At 46.8% G+C, this 20,099-nt stretch overlaps 1 protein-coding gene across 7 annotated transcripts in view; it reads right to left on the reverse strand.

Moving 5' to 3' along the window:
- Positions 1–19: 19 nt before the first annotated feature.
- The window catches only part of LOC147259342 (suppressor of tumorigenicity 7 protein homolog), a 44,434-nt gene continuing 24,354 nt past the window's right edge, over positions 20–20,099 (reverse strand). For 4 of the 7 annotated variants that reach the window (XM_086209677.1, XM_086209671.1, XM_086209672.1 and 1 more), the window contains 14 exons: positions 16,588–16,670; positions 12,247–12,406; positions 10,018–10,072; positions 8,717–8,832; positions 8,516–8,591; positions 7,903–8,057; positions 7,613–7,710; positions 7,247–7,376; positions 5,840–5,912; positions 4,743–4,845; positions 3,919–4,069; positions 3,726–3,818; positions 2,009–2,151; positions 20–333 (listed from right to left, as the gene is read on the reverse strand). In XM_086209677.1, coding sequence (XP_086065803.1) covers positions 238–333; positions 2,009–2,151; positions 3,726–3,818; positions 3,919–4,069; positions 4,743–4,845; positions 5,840–5,912; positions 7,247–7,376; positions 7,613–7,710; positions 7,903–8,057; positions 8,516–8,591; positions 8,717–8,832; positions 10,018–10,072; positions 12,247–12,406; positions 16,588–16,665 — 1,527 coding nt within the window. In that variant the 5' untranslated portion in view covers positions 16,666–16,670 and the 3' untranslated portion in view covers positions 20–237. The remainder of the gene's footprint in view (positions 334–2,008; positions 2,152–3,725; positions 3,819–3,918; positions 4,070–4,742; positions 4,846–5,839; positions 5,913–7,246; positions 7,377–7,612; positions 7,711–7,902; positions 8,058–8,515; positions 8,592–8,716; positions 8,833–10,017; positions 10,073–12,246; positions 12,407–16,587; positions 16,671–20,099) is intronic. The other 3 variants (XM_086209673.1, XM_086209676.1, XM_086209674.1) reach the window with 3 other exon arrangements.

Genomic DNA, 20,099 nt, shown 5'->3' on the forward strand with positions numbered 1-20,099 from the left:
CCCCTGCCGCCCCCCCGCCCCCAAACGCAAACATATCAAATAAAGTCAAAACAGATTCTGGATCTTCCGTCGTGGTTTTCCCTTCTTTTGTTTTGAATTCTTGGCACAGAGGTGTGTCAGTCCAGTCCAACGCAGCGTTCTGGTTCCAGTCCAGCTGTTCCTGTCTGGGTGGAGGTGGGCTCCGGATCATGGTCCTGGTCCTGGGTTTGGGTCTCATTGTGGTCCGGTAGGTTGGGGTCAGATGCGTGTGAGTTGGTGCCAGAGGCTGGACGGCAGGATGCTCTCCACCTTCTCCATGATGAAGTTCAGAGGAGCAAACAGCGTGCTGAGGAACTGGAACCACACACACACACACACACACACACCAAGAAGAACCTTTTATGTATGTAGACACCGTAGCAGGAGAAACTTCACTGGTCAGAGTAAAACCAGAGTGGTGCTCAGCTCCAGACACTCATCCTCCACCTTTCATTGTGTAAACAGCAGCTCCAAGACCGCCAGGGCCTCGTCCTTGTCCTCTGCCTGACTACAGGGCTCCTAAGTGGGCCCACTGCTGCCCCACAGTCCCCTGCAGAACCACATCATCCATCAGCGTCTTCTGTAGCTTCTTGTTTGCTTGTTTCCAGAGTTAGACGTGCAGCGTTCTGTCACAAGACGCAAAGCAGCGCCCTCTACTGCACGGCGGTGGTGAGACTGGTTCTCCCACACACACGCCGCTTCATTCCCCTGAACCTGTTTCCTGACGAGCAGAGATGTGAGCAGCACCAAACGTAACCTCGGGACAAACCCCGTCGGTCAAGAATGGCGGCACTCCTTCCTCAAAGAGTTGGCGTGTTCCGACTACTGCTTCAAAAAGAACATTGGCTCCGTGTATTCTCCCGCAGAACAGTAGAACGGGCTGTCAGGTCCTCGGCTTGATGTTTTGGCAGCGAGCGCGGAGGTCGAGGGGCGATGGGGGCTCCACCAGAGCGATGGCGGGTCATGGAGGCAGATGGAAGATAAAGGAAGAGAGACGAGTCTGTTTCAACGCTATCTCACCTCCTCCGTACCTGCATGATCCCGGCTCATCATCTCTGTCACGGCTTCAAAGACCACTTCAAAGTATAGCTGTGTGTTCTGTGTGTGTGTGTGTGGGCAACACAGGGAGGTCGTCCTGAAACTCCCTGAGCTGAATCAGAGCTGCGTTCACCAGGATTACTGATGGGCCAGTTGTGTATGGAGGTCAGACATGAACTGACTCCAGATCAGTAAAAGCACGTTTTTATGGCAGCTTCTATAACTTTAAGGTACATTTCCTCTCACTGAAGAGTGTGTGTGTGTGTGTGTGTGTGTGTGTCTGGACTGAACTCTTGGAGCGTTTGTGGAAATGAGGCTCATTCTAACACAACAGAACGTAATTTTCTTGTTCCAGTAAACGTTCCATTTAAAGCAGGTGAAGTCTCACTTGTGTTTCTCACTGAGCTGCAACGTCTCGCCTGTCTTGTAGCGAGCGTCATCAGGTGACTTGATTTTCAGCAGCGGAGTCACAGATGGGATATTCTAGAAAGTCCCCCCCCCCCATCTGAGACTCGTTCAAGACCCAGAACCGGACTTGTGTTGAGGCCCGGGTGTGAGGTTCTGATGGTTCTGGTTGTGAGACTGGACGTCCAGACAGAGACAGATGGCGAGTGTGTTCCGAGCAGGTAGATGGATCCTGCTGACAGCGTCACATGAGCTCAGCCACATTCCAGCGCTGTGGGCCGCAGGCTCCAGGCTACGTTAGCTTCTGCTAACACCTAAATCTTAACTGTCAGCCCAGTTGCATTATGGTTCATGGAGGCGCTGGGAAGTGAGGTTTGTGGTTCAGCTGGATCAGGTTTTATCCTGGTTGTTACGGTCACAAGTGCAGTTTGATTGGTTAATCAGGACACTCACTGAGCACCCTAGTGGCTGGAGCTGCCAATGCATGTAGGGAACATATGAGTGTGTGTGTGTGTGTGTGTGTGAGTGTGTGTGTGTGTGTACTCACAGCTTTAGCAAACACTCCCATGAGTTCAGGAAACTGGTGTGTGAGCAGCGCCAGCATGGCGGTGAAGGAGCAGAGACCGGCTGTGAAGAGGATGAAGAAGGGCAGCTCCTTCTTGGGATAAACTGACACCTCATGAAACACTGCTTCCATGTGGGACACACACACACACACACACACACACACACACACACACACACACACACACACACACACACAACACAGCGTTAGTTTCGTATTGACATCACAGTGAGGCGTTTGTAGTAGAAGAATCCTCACTATGATTGACAGATCTGCCTAAAATGCGATGGCGGCCTTCCTTGGCTCAGACTCCGCCCAGCATAGCGTTTGTATTAAGGTCATCCGACAGTCGTCAGGGCAGAGACGTCCGCCAACGCACGTCCAAGAAAAACGGTCATTTTTGCCTCTGCACCAGCGTCACATGACCAGAGGTTTTCAGGCCAACGTCTTGGGAATGTCCGCAGGGAAACTTGACACGAGCGCCCACTTGGATTCAAGGATGGCATGAGGAGATTTTTAGCCACGACTCAAGAACTCACATGCTGACATGGCGGCATTTGACTCCAGTGTCCAACAGGATAAAATGATGGACGTGTTGTTGTGGATCCAAAAGGTCAACCAGGGTTGGAAAAAGGCATCAGGGGCAGAGGCGGCGCGTCGCACACATCCGATCCAATTCTGTCAAAGCCGTAACCAAACCAGACGGGAGGGCAGAGAGAAAACCCTGGAAGCAGCAGGTCGTTCTGAGGCAGCTTAACTACGAGCCAAACTCTCCGGTGTTGTGTGAACGGACGAGTGTGATAGCAGCAGCGTGGCTGTCTGTCAGCGGCGGGCCGGCACGAAGACGTGTCTGATCAGGCTGCCGCGAACACGCGGACGCGGGCGCCGGAGCATCTTAGATACACTCGGCATTGCTGCTGTCTCATAGGATAAACACTGTTACATCGTTTCTGGTACTTAGATTAATATCGTCACTGATGGGACGGAGGCTGTTGTGATAAGTTAAGAACCCGGGTCTTTGTGTTCCCAGAAACCTGTTGATGCATTGACTCACGTTGATAAGGAGAGAAAAAATAACAGACGCGCACGTCTCCATTCATATTCAAACACACGCATCAGCAGACGTGTGTTGCTGCCGGTGGCTGGAGGCCAAATTAATCAACGGGAGGTTTGCGCGTGAGGACAGACGAGCCGCTGAGACGACACACACCCGCGCTGCCCTCAGGAATCCACCTCACCACAACTATTAAGCACAAATTCAAACACTCAGCTTTGGTATCACAATGCTGAGTGTTCTCAGCCGCAGTAAATACTCTGCTATCGATTTTGCTGCTTTTATTATTCCGGGGTTCCTGACAACATCAGGTGACGGAACACTGAGTCAGGAATACGGGAGTGGCGTCTCAACACTGACGTTATTCACATGTCAGACATGACAATGATGGTACAGATCCAAGGGATGTAGCCAGACACACAACTCTGGCATGAACAGTAACACAAGGCAGCACGACAGAGCTCAACTACCAGAACTGGTGCCCAACAACGTCTGCCTCAAACACAATTCAAGACACAAGAGTCCATCTTCCGAAAACAGTGGATAACCTGTAACTTCAGTGCTGTTAGAACAAGTTCAGATCACTTTGTGTGTGTGTGTGTGTGTGTGTGCGTGTGCGTGTGTGTGTGCTGGGGCGTCTCTTACTGGGTAGCAGCTCTCGGTCTGCCGTCTCTGTGCAGATGGGGTAGGGATAGAACAGGTGACCCTTCTCTAGAGGATATGGGATCATTCTGAACGCTACACACACACACACACACACACACAGGAGGTCAGAATGAACAGTCTTACTCATCATGAGACATCCAATTGATGTGTGTGTGTGTGTGTGTGTACTCACTGCCCTCCCAGGTACAGTGCAGCAGGTTGAGCGCCCCCTCCACCCTTTTCCAGTGCTGCAGGTGGAAGAAGGCGTAGGCGATTGCCTCGCTGTCGCCCCGCTTCAGGATGTGTTCTGGAGGAAGAATCAGACTCTTCATCTCCAGCAGATACTGAGGAGAGGACGGAGACGCACCGTCACAGGGAGGCAGAGAACGTGGAACACGGAGAACAATCAAGAGAGAAAACAGACGGACACTGTTAGGATGTCTCCACGCAGGCGCCGGCCACGCACTGGTGGCAGTATGTCTCAGGGACTTCCAAAAATTTGGTACAAACATCCACTTGATGATGAACCGCCAAGCTTTGGCAGGTCAAAGGTCAAGGTCACCTCACCTGTATATTCTACCTCAGGAATGAATCAAGGGAATTTCACGCTGACTGTTACTTGAGGACAAACCAAAAAGGTTTGGGCAGTGAAAGTGGCGTCATCACGAAGCCATCGAACCACGATGTCGTATCTTACACTTTTATTCTGCTACGCGCAGTTTTATAACATATTGTAGATCAAACTATATATAAAATACATTTTACTGTTCAATGGATTATTAAAAGTAGAAACAACTCCAGCTTCTGGCAGCCGGCGTCTCTGCTGGTTTGAATGCTTCAATGTTTCTGATTGCACGTAAAAGATTCAAGCTGATTGGTTGTCAGAAACACAGGTGACATCGTCAAAAATAGAGGCTGCCAACATGTCGAGGCAGCGCGAGCAGGTAGCGTGTAGCAGGTAGCTTGTAGCAGGTAGCACGAAGTGTGTGACAGTCACGGTCCTCTCATGAGTCTCACTTTGGGGACGTGAGGGTTAAACTCCACCGCTCTGTGGATGGCTTCTACTGCATTCATCTCTGCTGTGCTCAGCCCTCGCCGGGACGCCGCCTCTGGAGAGAACCTGCAAACACACACACACACACACACACACACACACACACACACACACACACTTAGTATGATAAATTCCCTTGATGTCACATAATGTCATGACTGCATTAATTACTACTGGGACCCCAACACCCCCCCACTGGTCGAGGCAGATGGCCGCCCAGTCTGGTCACGTTCTGAGCTTCTTCCTGTTAGAAGGGGTTTTTGTTTGTTTGTTTTTTTTCCCTTGCCACAGTCACAAAGTCATACATGAAATATGTCATCAATAATAAACAGAACTTAACTGAAAAGCGAGATTTGAACTGGAAGTTCTCTTTTTCGTTTTTAAATAAATCTAATAATTGTTAAAATAAAAAAAAATTTAAAAAACCTGGATGAGCGGTCAGTTTCTCTCAAAAAGGAACGGAAGCAGGTGAGACGAGACGCAGCGAAATCCAGAAGGGAATTAATTATAAATCAAAATCAGCAATTGTATTTAAATAAATATAAACGCTCACAAGGGAACACTAAAGACATAAAAATAGGAATAATATACATTGGAAAGTGATACGACGATTACATTTATTCTAGATTGGCAGTGCGGTGAAGCTGCGCCGGGAGCAGCACACCCCACCCCCCCACCCCCGTTCCCCTCAGCCCACGAAAACTGACCCTCCTGCTCTGTAAGTGAGCAGGGAACTGCATCGAGGCCCCCGCTGACCCCCCGGCACGCGGCTTTCTCAAATATTGACATCCATTGTACCGGTTCACAGTGATGCTTCACCCCGCAGGCGCCAGAAACTCGTGCATCTCAAACCGTAAGCTGAATTAATTCAAGTCTGTCGTTAAAAAAAACAAAAAAAACTTTTATGATTTTGTCTCATCATGTATTCGTCCTTCATCGCGTCCTCCTAGTTCGGCTCTACGTGAGCGCGCCTGCTCCTCCGTAGCCCTGTAAACCAGCGGGGCTTCCTTGAATCACACCTCGAACCCCCAGCACCCCCCAGGTGTAAAGTGATACTCACTTGTCCGATACCGCCCTGGCTTTTAGCAAGGCTGCTGTGTAGCATATTGTTGCGGATTTGGGTAAGCTAATATCTGTGAAGGAGACACACAAAGCAGACATGGTGAGAGAGGGAAGGCGGTGTTCAGTTGACGTGGTGAAAGTTTGGAATTTCAGCCCGGTGAGGTTCTAGCAGGCTGCAGAGGCCCGGAGAGGCAGTCAAGCGCCACAATGAGTTTGGGTTTCATTGCTTTAGGGGGTCAACTTGGTTTGCAACCAACTTTTTTTTTTTTTTTTTTTTCCCCAGTTGTCAAAATGACATGTTTGTACAAACGTCTGTGCACTGTTTGTTACCTAAACATCTCCTGTGTGTAACAAACGTCTGTTTGTACGCCAGCAGCAGGGTTCAGTTCAAAAGAAATCACGCAGGAGAACTCCTTCTGAGGAGAACTGATCAGACGCTCGCGAGACGAAAACTAAATAAATGAATTTGTCCGGGGCCGAGATGATTTCACATCACATAAAAATACACCGAACCCTGATCAATAATTCATGCTGGGCGCTTCACAAATTAGCTTCAGGACATTTCAAAAACATTGTTTCTCTCCGACTCGCGACCGGGGAGAACTTCACTTTTTATGGATGAACTGGTCTGCATTTGCATTCCGCCCCGCAACGTTTTTTTCCTCTTCAAGACTCCAACGTAGTTGCTGATATCTTAAACTCGTACCTGGCGGTTAATTTCTACACCGAATCAGTTTGTGTGTGTGTGTGTGTCTGTGTGTGTAAGCCCACATACGTGGACAATCACTGCACTTTCGATGTGTTGGTTTATGCTGAGTTTACTGGTGTGAAGTCCATCCCATTTGTTTGAATTAATCAATTGTATCTCCGTCACCTGGGACAGGGTAGTCGGCCCTCTCACCTCACAGCCAGGAGGTTCTGGGCTCTGAGCCGCCGGCTGGCCGGGGTGCTTCTGTGCTGAGTTCGCATGTTCCCCCCTGAGCCTGAGTTACTGACTTGGAATTATAAAGTGCTGTTCAAAGACTGAGGGTTGCTCCATAAAGAGATTGCGTCTCCTTCAACACACCCAAAATATGCAAACTAGGTTGTCTCGAGCTTCTAAGTTGCTCATCGCTGTCTGCCTCTCTAAGTGACTTGGGATTCTGGCTAACAGGACAAGAGGTAGAGCGGATGGAGGAGGTAGACAGAACATCTCAGCATAACCCAATATGTCCACCAACTACAGGGTTGTAAACTAAATCACTGCTATAAAACAGATTCAATAAAATTGGGAGAATATAACTTTATATGAAGGGGGGATTACTGCAGGGCTGCTGCTTCTTTACTGCAGTAGTAAGGGTTTTATTCTGGGCGTAAAGCACATATTTATATGTTTTCATACTCTGCGTGTGTGTCTCCCTCTCACCGTCGTACTTGGCCAGAACGGCCTGGACGTCGGCGTAGTTCTGGAGCTCCAGCAGTGACTCCAGCAGGTTCTCGTGGATGTTGAACATACTGAGGAGAGGGAACTCCTTCATTAACTGGAAAACACACAACTGTTGTTACATGTAATACCAGACAGGGGGCGACACATGCACAGTTAGCAGACAGAGCTTTGGTAAGGCACTTGTGTTGAAAAGGTCTTTCATGTGGTTCTGCGTGATTTTGTGACTGGTAATTTAACTGAAGCCTTTTTCATGTTGTCAAATATCAAAGAGTCGTGTGTGTGTGTGTGTGTGTGTGTGTGTGTGTGCGCATGCGCATTTGTTCTCCTGTCAGGCTGCATACTTACATCTCTCATCATTTTAACTGCTTCTCTTGTTCGGCCGAGCTTTCTGGAGCACATGGCCAGTCTCCTCTTTATGTATACCAACACATTTGTGTCCCTTCCTGGTGGGGAGAGACGGAGACACACACACACACACACACACACAGAAGTTACTAACATTCACAAAAGCCTAGAATGATTGATTCGTCTGCTGCTGCAGTACGACACTTAAAAACCAGCGTACTTTGTTTGACAAGTGTTGCACAGACACCAGAGGGACGACTGAGACCATCGGCGGTTTCGATGCTACTCACTGTGCTGGGCTTCATACTGTGTACCGTGGTGCTGCAGCTGCTGACTTCTGCGGTAGCATCCCTCGCCTGCTTTTAGTGCCTGTTTAAACAAACGTTCCGCCTCCATGATGGTCGTGGCCTCCTCCTCTGCCAGCAGGATATATGCTGTCGCACAACTGCAGGGGGAGAGATAACAGCAGATCAGATGAGATGAGAGAGGCTGAGATGGGATGAAAGAGAAAGGGATTAGATTGAGCAGGAGGCGATGAGAGGAAACAGATGATATGAGATTCAAGAAAAGATGGAGAGAAAACAGGTTAAATGAGATGAAGGTGGAACAGGGGAAGATTTGAAAAGGTGGGAGGGCAGAAAATCATTGTGAGAAGAGATGAGGAGGAAGATCCTTAGAAACAGAACTTGCAAAGAAAAGATTGGAAGGAATTGAAAAGGCAAATGGGAAAAAAGAAGAGAGGGAAATACACAACGGTAGAAAAAAAGGAGGAGTGCAGCTTCTTCTCATTTTTACAACCAGGGAAACTCACATGACATCCGTACACACAACTCATCTAGTTAAAGATGCAGTCACACCAAAGGGAGGTGACAAGGACAGAAAAAGAACAGGACGTCTACGTACTCTTCCAGTTCTAGAGCTTCATGTGCAGCGGAGATGCGGGCCTGTGGGTTCCTCTCTCGCCACGCCTTCTGCATTACTGAGACAAAGACGAACACATAAAAACACACGGCGGCTAGAATGCAACATGAGATGGGTTGTCACTGCCTGGACACACCAGTCGTGACCGCACGTAGAGTTCAAACGTCAGAGTGGTGTTCTCACTGGCGTCAGCAGGCCGGAGGTGGTCCGAGTCACAGGTGAAGAAGGTCTGGTGGTCTTGCGCTGAAAGGTTCATGTCGTAGTACGTCAGAGGCTCCCGACCCGTTACCCACGTGTACCTGAACACCGGCACAAAATGGACAATTCCGTTTCACCGATGAAAGGAAAAGCAGGAGGGGAATTAAAAGAAAAGGAAAGACAGGATGACAAACTGGACCTTGCTGCTCATCAAACAGTGAGAAACAAAGCAACTTTCTGGAAATAATCTTGGTTCCGTCGTCCCCAGAGCCAGAAAAGTAAGACAGACACTCTCCTCTCCTCTGTGCTGTGTCAGGAAGCTGAAGCCAGCAGAGACCAGCTGACCGCTAGTTAGCTTAGCACAATGAGTGGAGGAACACACGATATAAACTTAACCCTTAAACCAGGGTTGTGTGTAGCATTTACTGTGGAATAATCTACGAGTAAAAGGCATTGTAATTTCAGAGTAAGAAACTACGTTCCACAAGAAAACAAACAAACCTAAAACAACAACAAACGTTTGTTGACAACTCGGAGAGAGGATGAGGATAATTTCTGCTGGACTAACCAAGACCCTGAACCTGATCTATTCAATGACCTCTGATGGAGGTGTGCTCACACTTCCCATCTGCCACCGTTTATGGTGCTAAGCTAACTAGCGTCAGTCTCAGCTCCCCAAGCACATCTATCTTCTCGTCTGTCTCTGAGAGGGACAGCAAGCAAGTGTATTTCCCAAAAAGTTTGCATGTTCCTTTGATGGGAATTGCTCTTGATTCCGTCTGAAGGTGACAGCTAATAGGTAGAGAGAAAGACGGGATAATTACGATGACAAAAGCAGAGGATGACTCAACAGGAGAACCGGGACGCCGACATCAAACAGAGAATAAAAGAAAACTGACAGACAACACAGACAGATGGGAACAAATCAGAGGGGAGAGAAAGTCAAAAATACATTTAAGACAAAGGAGGAGGGAGTCGTTGATCGGGGAAACATGACAGGAGGCGAAACACCAACGAGGCAGGAGGAAACAGCAGGAGGAGGAAACGGATGACAGGGCGTGAGAGGAGATAAACACAAGAAGAGGGAAAGAGGCAATATTTCAAATGAGGCTGAGGTGAACGTGAGGGGACAAACAAGAGAGAAGGCACAACACTGAGGGAGGGGGAGGGAGGAACAGGAGAGACAGAGGAGGCGAAGAGCTCCAGAGTTGCTGGAAGCAAACTGAAGCTGCAGACCGGCCAAACTAGAGTTTTTAGGTGCAGGAAACTTGGCTACTGTCACTCACCGATTATATTCGGCTCCACGAAATAAATTCAGCGGATTTCGCCATACTTTACATTCTGCGGAGAAGGGAGACAGAGAGAACATTGGCGGTGACTGTCAAGGGCAAAGCTGACACTGAGCCTGCTGGTGCACTTCAAAGGGCTCGACTGCTCTCTGCCTTCCACCCTGCAGCGGCGTGACGGGCACACCCACCTCTCCAGGAACACGGCCGCCAGGGAACAGGCCTTCAAACTCCTCAGACGCCAAACAGGCTTCCATACCGCTGGCAGTAAAATAGTCGCATACACACACTTTAGATGTTTCAGAGTCTACGAATATTTGGACCTCGCAATCATAAACATGTACTGTAGCTGGTACTTTCTTTAAAAAGGGAGATATTATTAGGGACTTTAAATTCAAACATAGCGTAGGGCTGCACGACTCTTGCTGATTTACTAATTTATCAAGCTGTCCGTTATTTATTTGCTCTGCAGAGAGCATAACCCATGTCATGTAGATATTAGCATGCTAACTACATTGCTAACACTAGCTACCTGGGCGTCAACCGAAAGAGGCTTTCGCCGCTGTAGCGCGATGGCTTCAACTGACTCTTTCATTTTGCTCTCACATTCCTGCAGCCACACGATCAGCGATCAACTTATCACCCTGTTCCATTACTCCGCTGTATCTACCCAGAGAAAATAGTTCTTTGTCGCTACGATGTCTCAATTAAAGGAAGTATAATGATAAAACCATAGCAGCTGCTTGGTTCAGGAAGTTGTTGATTTTTTTCCCCGCTTGATGCACAAATTTAACTTCATCACGAGCCACCACCTTTAAAGATGTCACGGCTCCATCGACCGCAGCATCTGAAGTAAAAGAAAAGGCCACCGAAAAGAGCACGTTTATGTTCACGTAACACCGGTGCACTACCAGACTTTCTTGAATACAGGTTCTTCTTTTCCTCTTTCACTTCAAGCGCATATCTGCGATTAAACAACCCAGCAGCTTCACCTGAAACTGCCCGTCTCCCTACACGCTGAGTCTGCAGCACCGAAGCAGACGTATAGACAAAGACGGTTATTAGTCAGATAACCGTGGATTAGTCGCGTGGAAATAATTAAGACTGCCTTTCTTGTCTCAATCACAGCTTGTTGATTTAATACTGCACACTTGATCCTGTTTAATGCAAAGCCGTGTGGCTGGAAACAAAAGAGAGAAGCATCACATCTCCAAGGATTTTGATGTGAACCTTTTGAGAAAACGCGCAGAGACCGAAGCGATTAAATGAGGGCGCACCTCATCACTATTTAAAGTTTGCTCTCAGTGCAACTTTGATTGACCTCTAATGTTTTTCAAATGCTGCAGTATAAAAGCAGGGTGGCCCAGTAATTTAATACGCGCTGCATTATGGATGCTCGTGCATCATCTGCAACGGAACTAAAAGGCATTACTCAGCACTGAGGAATCTGGACATTAACGTCGGCTAGGGAGCAGATACGCCTTCGACAGATTAACCACAGTCAAAGCGACGAAAGCTGACGTGGAGTTTTGAGTCTACACAAGTTAGAAGCATCCTTCTTGATTCACAGCCGGAGGGTCAAACGCGTGCCGTCTGGATGGAGTAACACCACCCGGCACCAACCCAGTACACCTGAAAGATTGTTCTGACATTTCAAGACATCTCGGCTGTTGACTTGAGGCTAACAAGACAAACTGACCTGCTCTGTAGGGGTTGAAGAGAGACCTGCAGTGACTTGAAACGCTGAAGGGAGCGGGTCAGAGATAAACGAATAGATGATGATGATGATGAAGGGGGGGGGGTATCGCGACACTCAGCTGGAGAGAGTAATACAATCCACACTCAAGCAAATGTTAGGTTGTATTCCTGCTCTCGGCTTTTGTTGTAAAAGTTTCTGATGAGAGTGCAAATAAAAACTGTGTTCAAGTAAATTTTTCATGGGACGACGTCTCGTTGTGCCACACGCTCACGAAAAACGGGAGGAACGGCTGTTCAAAGCCTCCTGACCTCAAATAACTTAGCACGTCTTGCTGATAGGATACCAAGCACACCAAAGCTGCACGTAGAGTACATTTACTTTTTAGTGCTATTGTCTTCTCTGATATTAGGGAACATGGAGGCCATGTTAACTCTGAGTGAATCCAGTTCTTCTTCAGAACCACCTCCCCTGCTTGTCTGCGCTGGTGCTCCATACTGGACTAGATGGGTGTTCCATCGATCTGCTCTTACCAGACACACTTTGCCGATTGGAGTCAGCCTCTCCGTTACTGGTATTTGAGTTACTGGGGGAGCTGCTATCCACTCCACCCAGCAGGGGGCGCAAGTGGCTCACAGACACCTGCTCTATGAAGGAGGTCCCATATTTCCTGAAATACCACCATTCAAAGATCTGAGGGAGAGGGAGGGGGACAGGGGGGAGAGAGAGAGAGAGAGAGAGAGAGAGAGAGACGTGTTAATGTACATGTTAATACATGTTTCACTCAATAACGCTCGGACCACAGAGGAGCACAACACGCAGTTTCATGGGGGGGGGGGGTCAGCCCAGCTTTCAGTCGGTGTGGCAAATATCCGAGAACCACTCAGGTGGCAGAGTGAGCTGTGCGTTTATCTACAAATTAAAGTGTCTCTGACTGTTCCTGATAAGGACGGTGCCTGGCGTAGGAGCTCTGCAGTCATCAGTAAATGTGTTTGTGCGCACGGGTCAATGAGAGCACTGTTAAACGCTCTCAGGTTAAAAGCACTGTACTGAGAGTGCAGTCCATTTTCCTTGCAGCCGCCCCCCCCCCCCCCCCGCAGTCTCCTGCAGGAGGTTGTCACATAAATTCACACAGGCGAGTTTCAAGGTTTGCCCGTCACTCCACCGAAGTCACAACCATTTCATCCGTATGGGCCGGCGTTGACCCCCTGAACCGAGATTCAAAGTTTACATGACGTCCACATACAAAACAACGTGGCAAAAAACACACGTAGACAAAGAATTTTTTAAAAAAGTAAAGCTCTTCCGCATTTCAAGAACATTTAGGAGAGCAAATACCTGATATATGCACCAATTTTATGCTGTCTAGAACAAAACTGCAGCCATTCATCAGACCGATATATTAAATCCTGACTGACAAGTATTGAGCCGCATCTCACCACATCTATAAGCTAGGCGCCACTTCAATCTACTGTACAGTCATGTGACTCACTCATGACTTCCTGGATACACTGAGGAGTGCAGAATTGTGTTTTTATTCTAATGAATAACCAGACCCTCGTTAGTGAGATGAAGCTTTCGTGAAATTTTACGTGTGAAAAGAGATTTTAGGGCAACTCGACAGTTTGAAACCCCCCCCCCCCCCCCGACAAACGTATGTTGATTCATTCAAAGACAGTTTGTGTTTTACAATCTTCTGGCTAAGACGGTGAGTTCAGGGGTCCAGGGGCGTTACCAGACCAGCTAGGATTCCAGAAACTCAAAGTGTCGGGACAACACATCCACCATGTATTACATGTGTAAAAATACGTGAGACATTACTGTGAAATGACCAGTGTCACCCCCACTGAAACCACTTCACCTGCGCATTCATTAATCACTCCATAGACTGTCTGCACGGCTCAAAACCGGTTCTAAGGAGCCTACATTTGCAGGCTCAGAGGCTGCAGTGAAGCGAGAGAGAGTTAATTAAGAGAGGAGCTGTTCTTAAAATTTAAACAACTGTTGCGCAGTTGTCTGTCTCAGCGAAGGACGTGAGAGGGAGCAACAAAACACCTGAATAAAGAGGAACACCCTCGCTAACGCTTTAATTATTAGATGCAACGCCTGTTTTGAGGTTTTTAATCACTTCTTAACTCAAGATTTTTATACGGAGGCACTGACGCAAGCAGGAACGGCTACCAAAACAGCCGAAGCCTGAGAGACGGACACAAGGAAGCCACACTTCAGACAGGCAGTGACCTCTACACCTTCCTCCGACTGAGACCTCCACACCCTGACCTGAGCCGGCCCATCACAGCTGGGCTCTACCTGCTACTTCTCTTCACTCACTTCAAGAAAAACAACAACAACAACAACAACAAAAACACCACGGCTTTCTTAGTTTTATTCATTATAAAATAATAAAACCATCCAAAACAAGATCTCACTTCCTTACTGGAGCTGAAAAAAAAAAAAAAAGAAAATTAATGAATTGAATCATGTAAAAAAAAATTTTTTTTTTGCTGGTTTAAGACTTAAATATTCACGATTTGTTGGCTTTTTGACAGGAAATGAAGTTTTTCTCTGTTATTTAAATAAAAAAAAATGGACCAAGCAATTAATTTTTTAATCGTGAGAATAATCACTGATTGTAGCTGCAGACCTTCCAGAGAATTTAAAAATCTAAAAGCCTTCTACAGGCAGGGATGCGTCGGTCGACGCAATCAAAGCGCAAGACTAAAGACAACAAGTGACCGCGGGATTGACCGTCACCGGATCTCCGTGGAGAGATGATCCCGACAGCCAGGTTTGAGCTTGTTAACGCCAGAGTTTTTTGCCGATGGAAGCTGCAGGAGTTCAAACGGTGCCTGAGGTGAGACGCGGCGACAGCGACCATCGTTCCCTGAAACTCAAGGTTATTCCCTCTGTATGAGGCCAATTATTATTGTGATAGTGGCGCCCGCAGATACATTTCAATAACCGACACGGTTTTGTAGCGATACTGCACGCTGCTTTTTAACCCCAATAAGATAATAATCGATAGTGTCACAGCCCTTCGCTGTGGCCTGGTGTGATAAGACAGAGCTGCCGTCTTCCTTCACCTCCCCTCATGAGCGAGTATAGATTTCCTCTCTCTTCAGCGCTTTGTGGCCTCTGAACCTGTTATTATAGTTTGAACAAATTACCTCCCGGCCTCATTAAGACACCCAGGGAGCCGCCGCGGAAAATAATCTTTCACATTACAGATGAGTAGCGCAAAGTCATCAGGCCTTAATAGTGATTTTTACATTTTAGCTGATGCAACAGAACAATGTGCAGTGATAATAACAGCGGAGATGTAGTCACAGTAAATGTCACAGCCGGAGTGTTTAACTCTGTGTGTGTGTACTTGGTTATTTGTTACCTATCGGGGACCTTTTCTGGTATAAACACCAACCTTATCAGGACCTCTAGTCATCATGGGGACCAAAGACCGGTTCTCATACGGCACAACATAACTTCTGTGTACCTGGCTAACTTTAACCTGATTTCTGGATTAAGGTTAGAGTTAGGCATCAATTGTTTAGGATTAAGATTAGGATTAGGGCGTCCATATGAATCAAAGTCCAACCTGTGTTTGTGTACAAATATTCTTAAACATAGCAAATTAAAATATATATATATATATATATCGCATTGCAGGGAGAAAAAAACGACTCAATAGGGATGCATGATATTGGACTTGATATCTAACATGCTGGTAGAATTATAATTGATTAGGTTGATTAAAAATACTTAACCAAAGTCTAAACGATCTTCAATAGCAACCAGTTAACATGTCAACATTCTGTACACACTGAAAACACACTTAAAACACTTTGAATTTGAATCTTTATTCTATTTTTGTCTTTAAGGCGTTTTCTCACTTTGTTTTCTCATCGTACACAACACACGCAAAGATGACACCTGAGAAAATTCGACTGCCTGTACAAGAAACAGACTTGAACTCAAGAGTTCTGCTCTACTGCATGAACTGACGATTTGTTGACATTAGAATGCAGCAGACGCGTACTTCTCGTAAAGCTTTACTTCTCGTGAAGCTTTACTTCTTCATTTGTTTTCACATTCTGATTCTTTTAGACGTAAATGACGATTTGAAAAGGTGCGCTTGCACGATGACGCTATTTATCCCTGAATCTGTGTCATGAAATGTTCTTAAAAATGGCGACATCATTCATGGCGATGACGTCTGAGGCCATGCATCTGCCAGGTCCGTCTCCAGAGTCGCGGAGTGAGTCTGGGTCACCGAGCACATGACGCAGTCACACCGCCACATGCTAATTTGAGGCCTGAATGCAGTTTCAGCGTTGGAGAGTTCTAAGTTACCAAACTTGTCAGCAGCTGTTGCAGGGAGAGTGACACCCCCCCCCCCCCCCACACACACACACACACACGCGCGCCCAGCCCTCTGAAAAAGCCCAGTTTTTAAATACTTGTAATTTCGACACGGCGGCTCAAGATGAAGTTGCGTGCAGGATGTATGCGGATATAAATGCAGTTTATCGTTTGATCAAACTCTGAGAGGCAGCGAGTTCTCAGCTCTACCGTCAAACGAGGCACCGATAGAGCGAGGAGGACTTTTACGGGGAGTATAACACGTTTTTATTTCCTTATTTTGTATTGTGTAGCGATGCCGATCAGATATCTCCGTGTTTTTGGGTTGTTGTTTTTTTTTTTTTTTAAGAGGAAGCATTCAGATGTCAACTCTGGACGGTTTTGAGAACCCTGGTGCGGATGTTTCATCAGTTTCGAGACTGGTTTGAAGTCAGCGGCAGGCACCAACACCGATGGCTGCATCAGCTTCAGTTTAAAAACTACAACAACAACAACAACAAAAACAGATGTTATCTTACCAATATGAGTCCTGATATGAGGGAGGAAGTGCCCGTCAGAGCCACGTAGAACTTGGGTGTCAGAGTGTTGAGAAACATGCTTACTGGAGAGAGGAGACATAAGAGGAAGAGGGACGGATTACTGCTGGATACTTTAAAAAACAACAACAACAACAACAACAACAAAAAACTGTCTTCTGTACCAAAAGAGAGAATACTATATAAGATATTTGTAGAATCAAATGCTGTTCAGTTAGTTTAAAAAAAACTAGGTCACGTCTACAGAGAGGAATACAAAAGCCTGCAAAGAAAAACCCCAATGAAAACAAACATCAAACACACTGATAATTTAAGGACATTTAAGATTCCGAAACACGGACAACATTTCATGAGGAACACACATCCTCCACACGCAGCAGAGCTCTGCTGCGCCGACGTGGAATTACACAACGCCGGGGGACCAGGGTAAGCCTTAACTACAGAGCACTCCGCTGTGGATAGAAACCAGGGAGGAAATGGGAGCTAAACTGGCAGCTTTCACCGAAACGCAGCGTTCAAAATGACGACGGGCAAATACGATTGTCACCGTGGCAAACGGCATCCAGGCGATTTGTCTAATGATGCTAGTGGAGCAGCAGCTCACCTAATTTTCCCGGAGCACTTGCCATGATTAGCTCAGCAAACAGCCTTGAACTCCGGCTGCCGCGGAGAGCGAAAGGATACGGCTCACATCTTAATTACCGACTGAAATGACGGCCAGCTGGGAGATACTGGTATGCCCTCTCTAACTCACTGGAATCCAGTGAAAGGTCTCATCTGGGACATTAAAAGTGCAAGACGCAGGAAGGTACAAGGCACCGACTCTCCTGGAATTCACTTCATGAAGCAAAACAGGGACTTCTCGATTGCCATTCAAGGCCAGCTTTTGGGGGGGGGGGGGGGGGGGGTTGCTCAGTTAGTGTCTATACAATATATATTCTGGATCTGGTGCCTCTCAAGTGGAAAATTACAACTCAGACTCAGTGATCCATATCAATCAAGCTTTATGGAGTGGAGCTGATCCGCGTTCCTCTCTTAAATTATAGCCTCCAATATAATGATGACACATTTTGCTTCTAGTTTGAATTCTGTTCAACCGCTGGTTTCGTGCAGACGGATGAACGCAGATGTTCTTGGACTGCTGATGCAAGTTTGCTCCTTTGGAATTTTAAGGTTTTGTTTTTTGTTCGTTTGTTCTCATGTGACGCACATTAGAAAATGTTGGTGAAATGGCACCAAAAACCAAACAAACCAGTCATTAAAAACAAGATCCTCACATTCAAAAAGCCATTTTTTTTTTGGCCCACATCAGATGATTTGGAACTTTTTCAAAGAAGTAAATGTGCACTGGGAAAAAAAAAAATTTCCCGAAGAAGCTCTGACATAACTAATCTTTGAAGCAATACTTCCCTCTAAAAAAAAGTGTACTCTTGCCTTTCAAGAACTCACAAACAGTCGTGAGCTCACAAAGGCGTGCTGATGAAAACACACGTGATACACGCTTCTTTTGTGTGTGTGTGTGTTTGTGTGTAACATTTCAACAGACCGGTTAAACTCTGTTTGGAAACACAATTAGTGACGGAGGTGTTCCAGCTGGTACGTCGGTGGAATCATAATCCTGGCAGGATGAAGTCACCAAACTGAATCAACAATCCTCCTCTGCCACATCTGGTTCCAATTCTAACTTCACAAAGCGGTCTTTGGTGAGCGGTGACGCTGATGGATTCCTGACATTTCCATTCATAATCTGCTCAGATTAAAACACAATAATATTGGAGTGTTTTCAACACCGCTAATTGATCTGTGATGGAGTTAGCTTTTTTTTTTTTTTTTAAAAGTGGGCTTTGATTCTTTTTACTCTGATGATGTTGACGATTAGTCACTCAGATCTGAAAGACAGACGCAGGCTTGGACCGTTGAACGTCGCGTTGTTTGGGGGGGGGGGGGACGTCAGCAAATGACCATATAAGAGACGACACCACGTCATGCGGTAACGCCGCTCACCTCAACACGAATGGCTGCTTGAGGCAGGAAACCCGCAGCAAGTGGAATATTCAAGTAAGAGATCATCAGTAACTTCACGCTGCCACAAAAGCCGTGTTTTTGCACGCTTAATAGCCTGTTGTGTTAACACTGAGTGACACGGACTGGGGGGGGGGGGGGGGGGGGGGGCAATTTAGTGTCCTTTTGCCGGCTCTGACCACTCAGCCCACTCAGTCACAGAGTTTCGGGGCGTAGCGATGACGTACCCTATCCAGCGGGACATTAACAAACACGGCAGCACACAAGGGAGAGACGAGAAAAACTTCACCTGTGAGTTGCAAGTTAAAGATGCATCGAACGTTTTGGAGGGATGGCCGTTGGTTTAAATGAGCACAGCCGTTGCAACTTGCTCTTCTCACCCATGCAGTTGCAACATTTATGGGACAACGAGAGAAATCACGTGGGGAGAGGAAATGAGCGCAGATGGGAAAGAAGCTGTTCAAGGAGAAGCACAGCTCAGCAGTACAGCATTTTATTTTTCTGGCTGATAATAAAGTTTTTAAATTCCAACTTGTCTTTCTCCTGATTGCTGTCAAATACAGGCCCGCAAAGGCCTTCGTAAACGTAGTTATTGATTAAATGAACATTTTATTGTCGTAGTTTTCAAACCCATTATCCAGCCGGACTGAAGAACACGAGTGGGGTTTGATGGATGATTCAGCTGAAATATTTGAAGTTCAGCAGCCAACAACTGCATCTGCGCCTCTAGATTCTCTCCCAGATTTAGGGGAATGATTTAAGACAACAACAACAACAACAAAAAAAGCTTTGTGTTTATTTTACAGGAAAATAAAAACCAAGATAGATGAGCACTTGTGTCAATTCTACCTGACGGAGAAGCTTCTTTTGCACTTCAAAATGTTTAGATAACACACGGCTGAAATGCGGCATCAGCCATGAAGCTGATGGCGAACAAAAGATTTCAGTAACATGCAAGACTGGAAAACAAAACAAAACAAACCAACAAACAAACCCGGGTTCGAGCTGTTGATGCGCTCTTTGACGAGATAACGACCAGGAAACATCTATCCTCTATCGATTTGTTCTACACTCAAACGATATTCATCTCATCATCGTGCAGAGGAGAAGAAGACAGATTCTTATTTTGGTGATAACATGAGAAGCTGAACTGATGTTTGGGGGGGGGGGGGGGTTGTACCAGTATTTCGGCAGCGGGCCAGAGGCGACCCCCCCCTTCTGTACTTTGCCAAAGACTGTGATAACTGCAGTAAAGCGTACGAGACTTCATTTGGGTGGGAGGGGGAGACAAGACGTCATGTTAATTCACAAGGAGTCAGAAGGAGGCTGGGACAAAGAATGCTCTCAGATGACTGCCAGCCTCTCTCTCTCTCTCTCTCTCTCACACACACACACACACACACACACGCACACGTGTTTCAACTAAGTGCAGCTGGACAGCTATTCATGGCTGGAAGCTCTCGTTCCTATAG

Source organism: Aulostomus chinensis, chromosome 7, assembly GCF_037954235.1.
Source record: "Aulostomus chinensis isolate RoL2024-O1b breed Wild chromosome 7, RoL_Achi_v1.0, whole genome shotgun sequence".
In the NCBI taxonomy this organism is placed as follows: domain Eukaryota; kingdom Metazoa; phylum Chordata; class Actinopteri; order Syngnathiformes; family Aulostomidae; genus Aulostomus; species Aulostomus chinensis.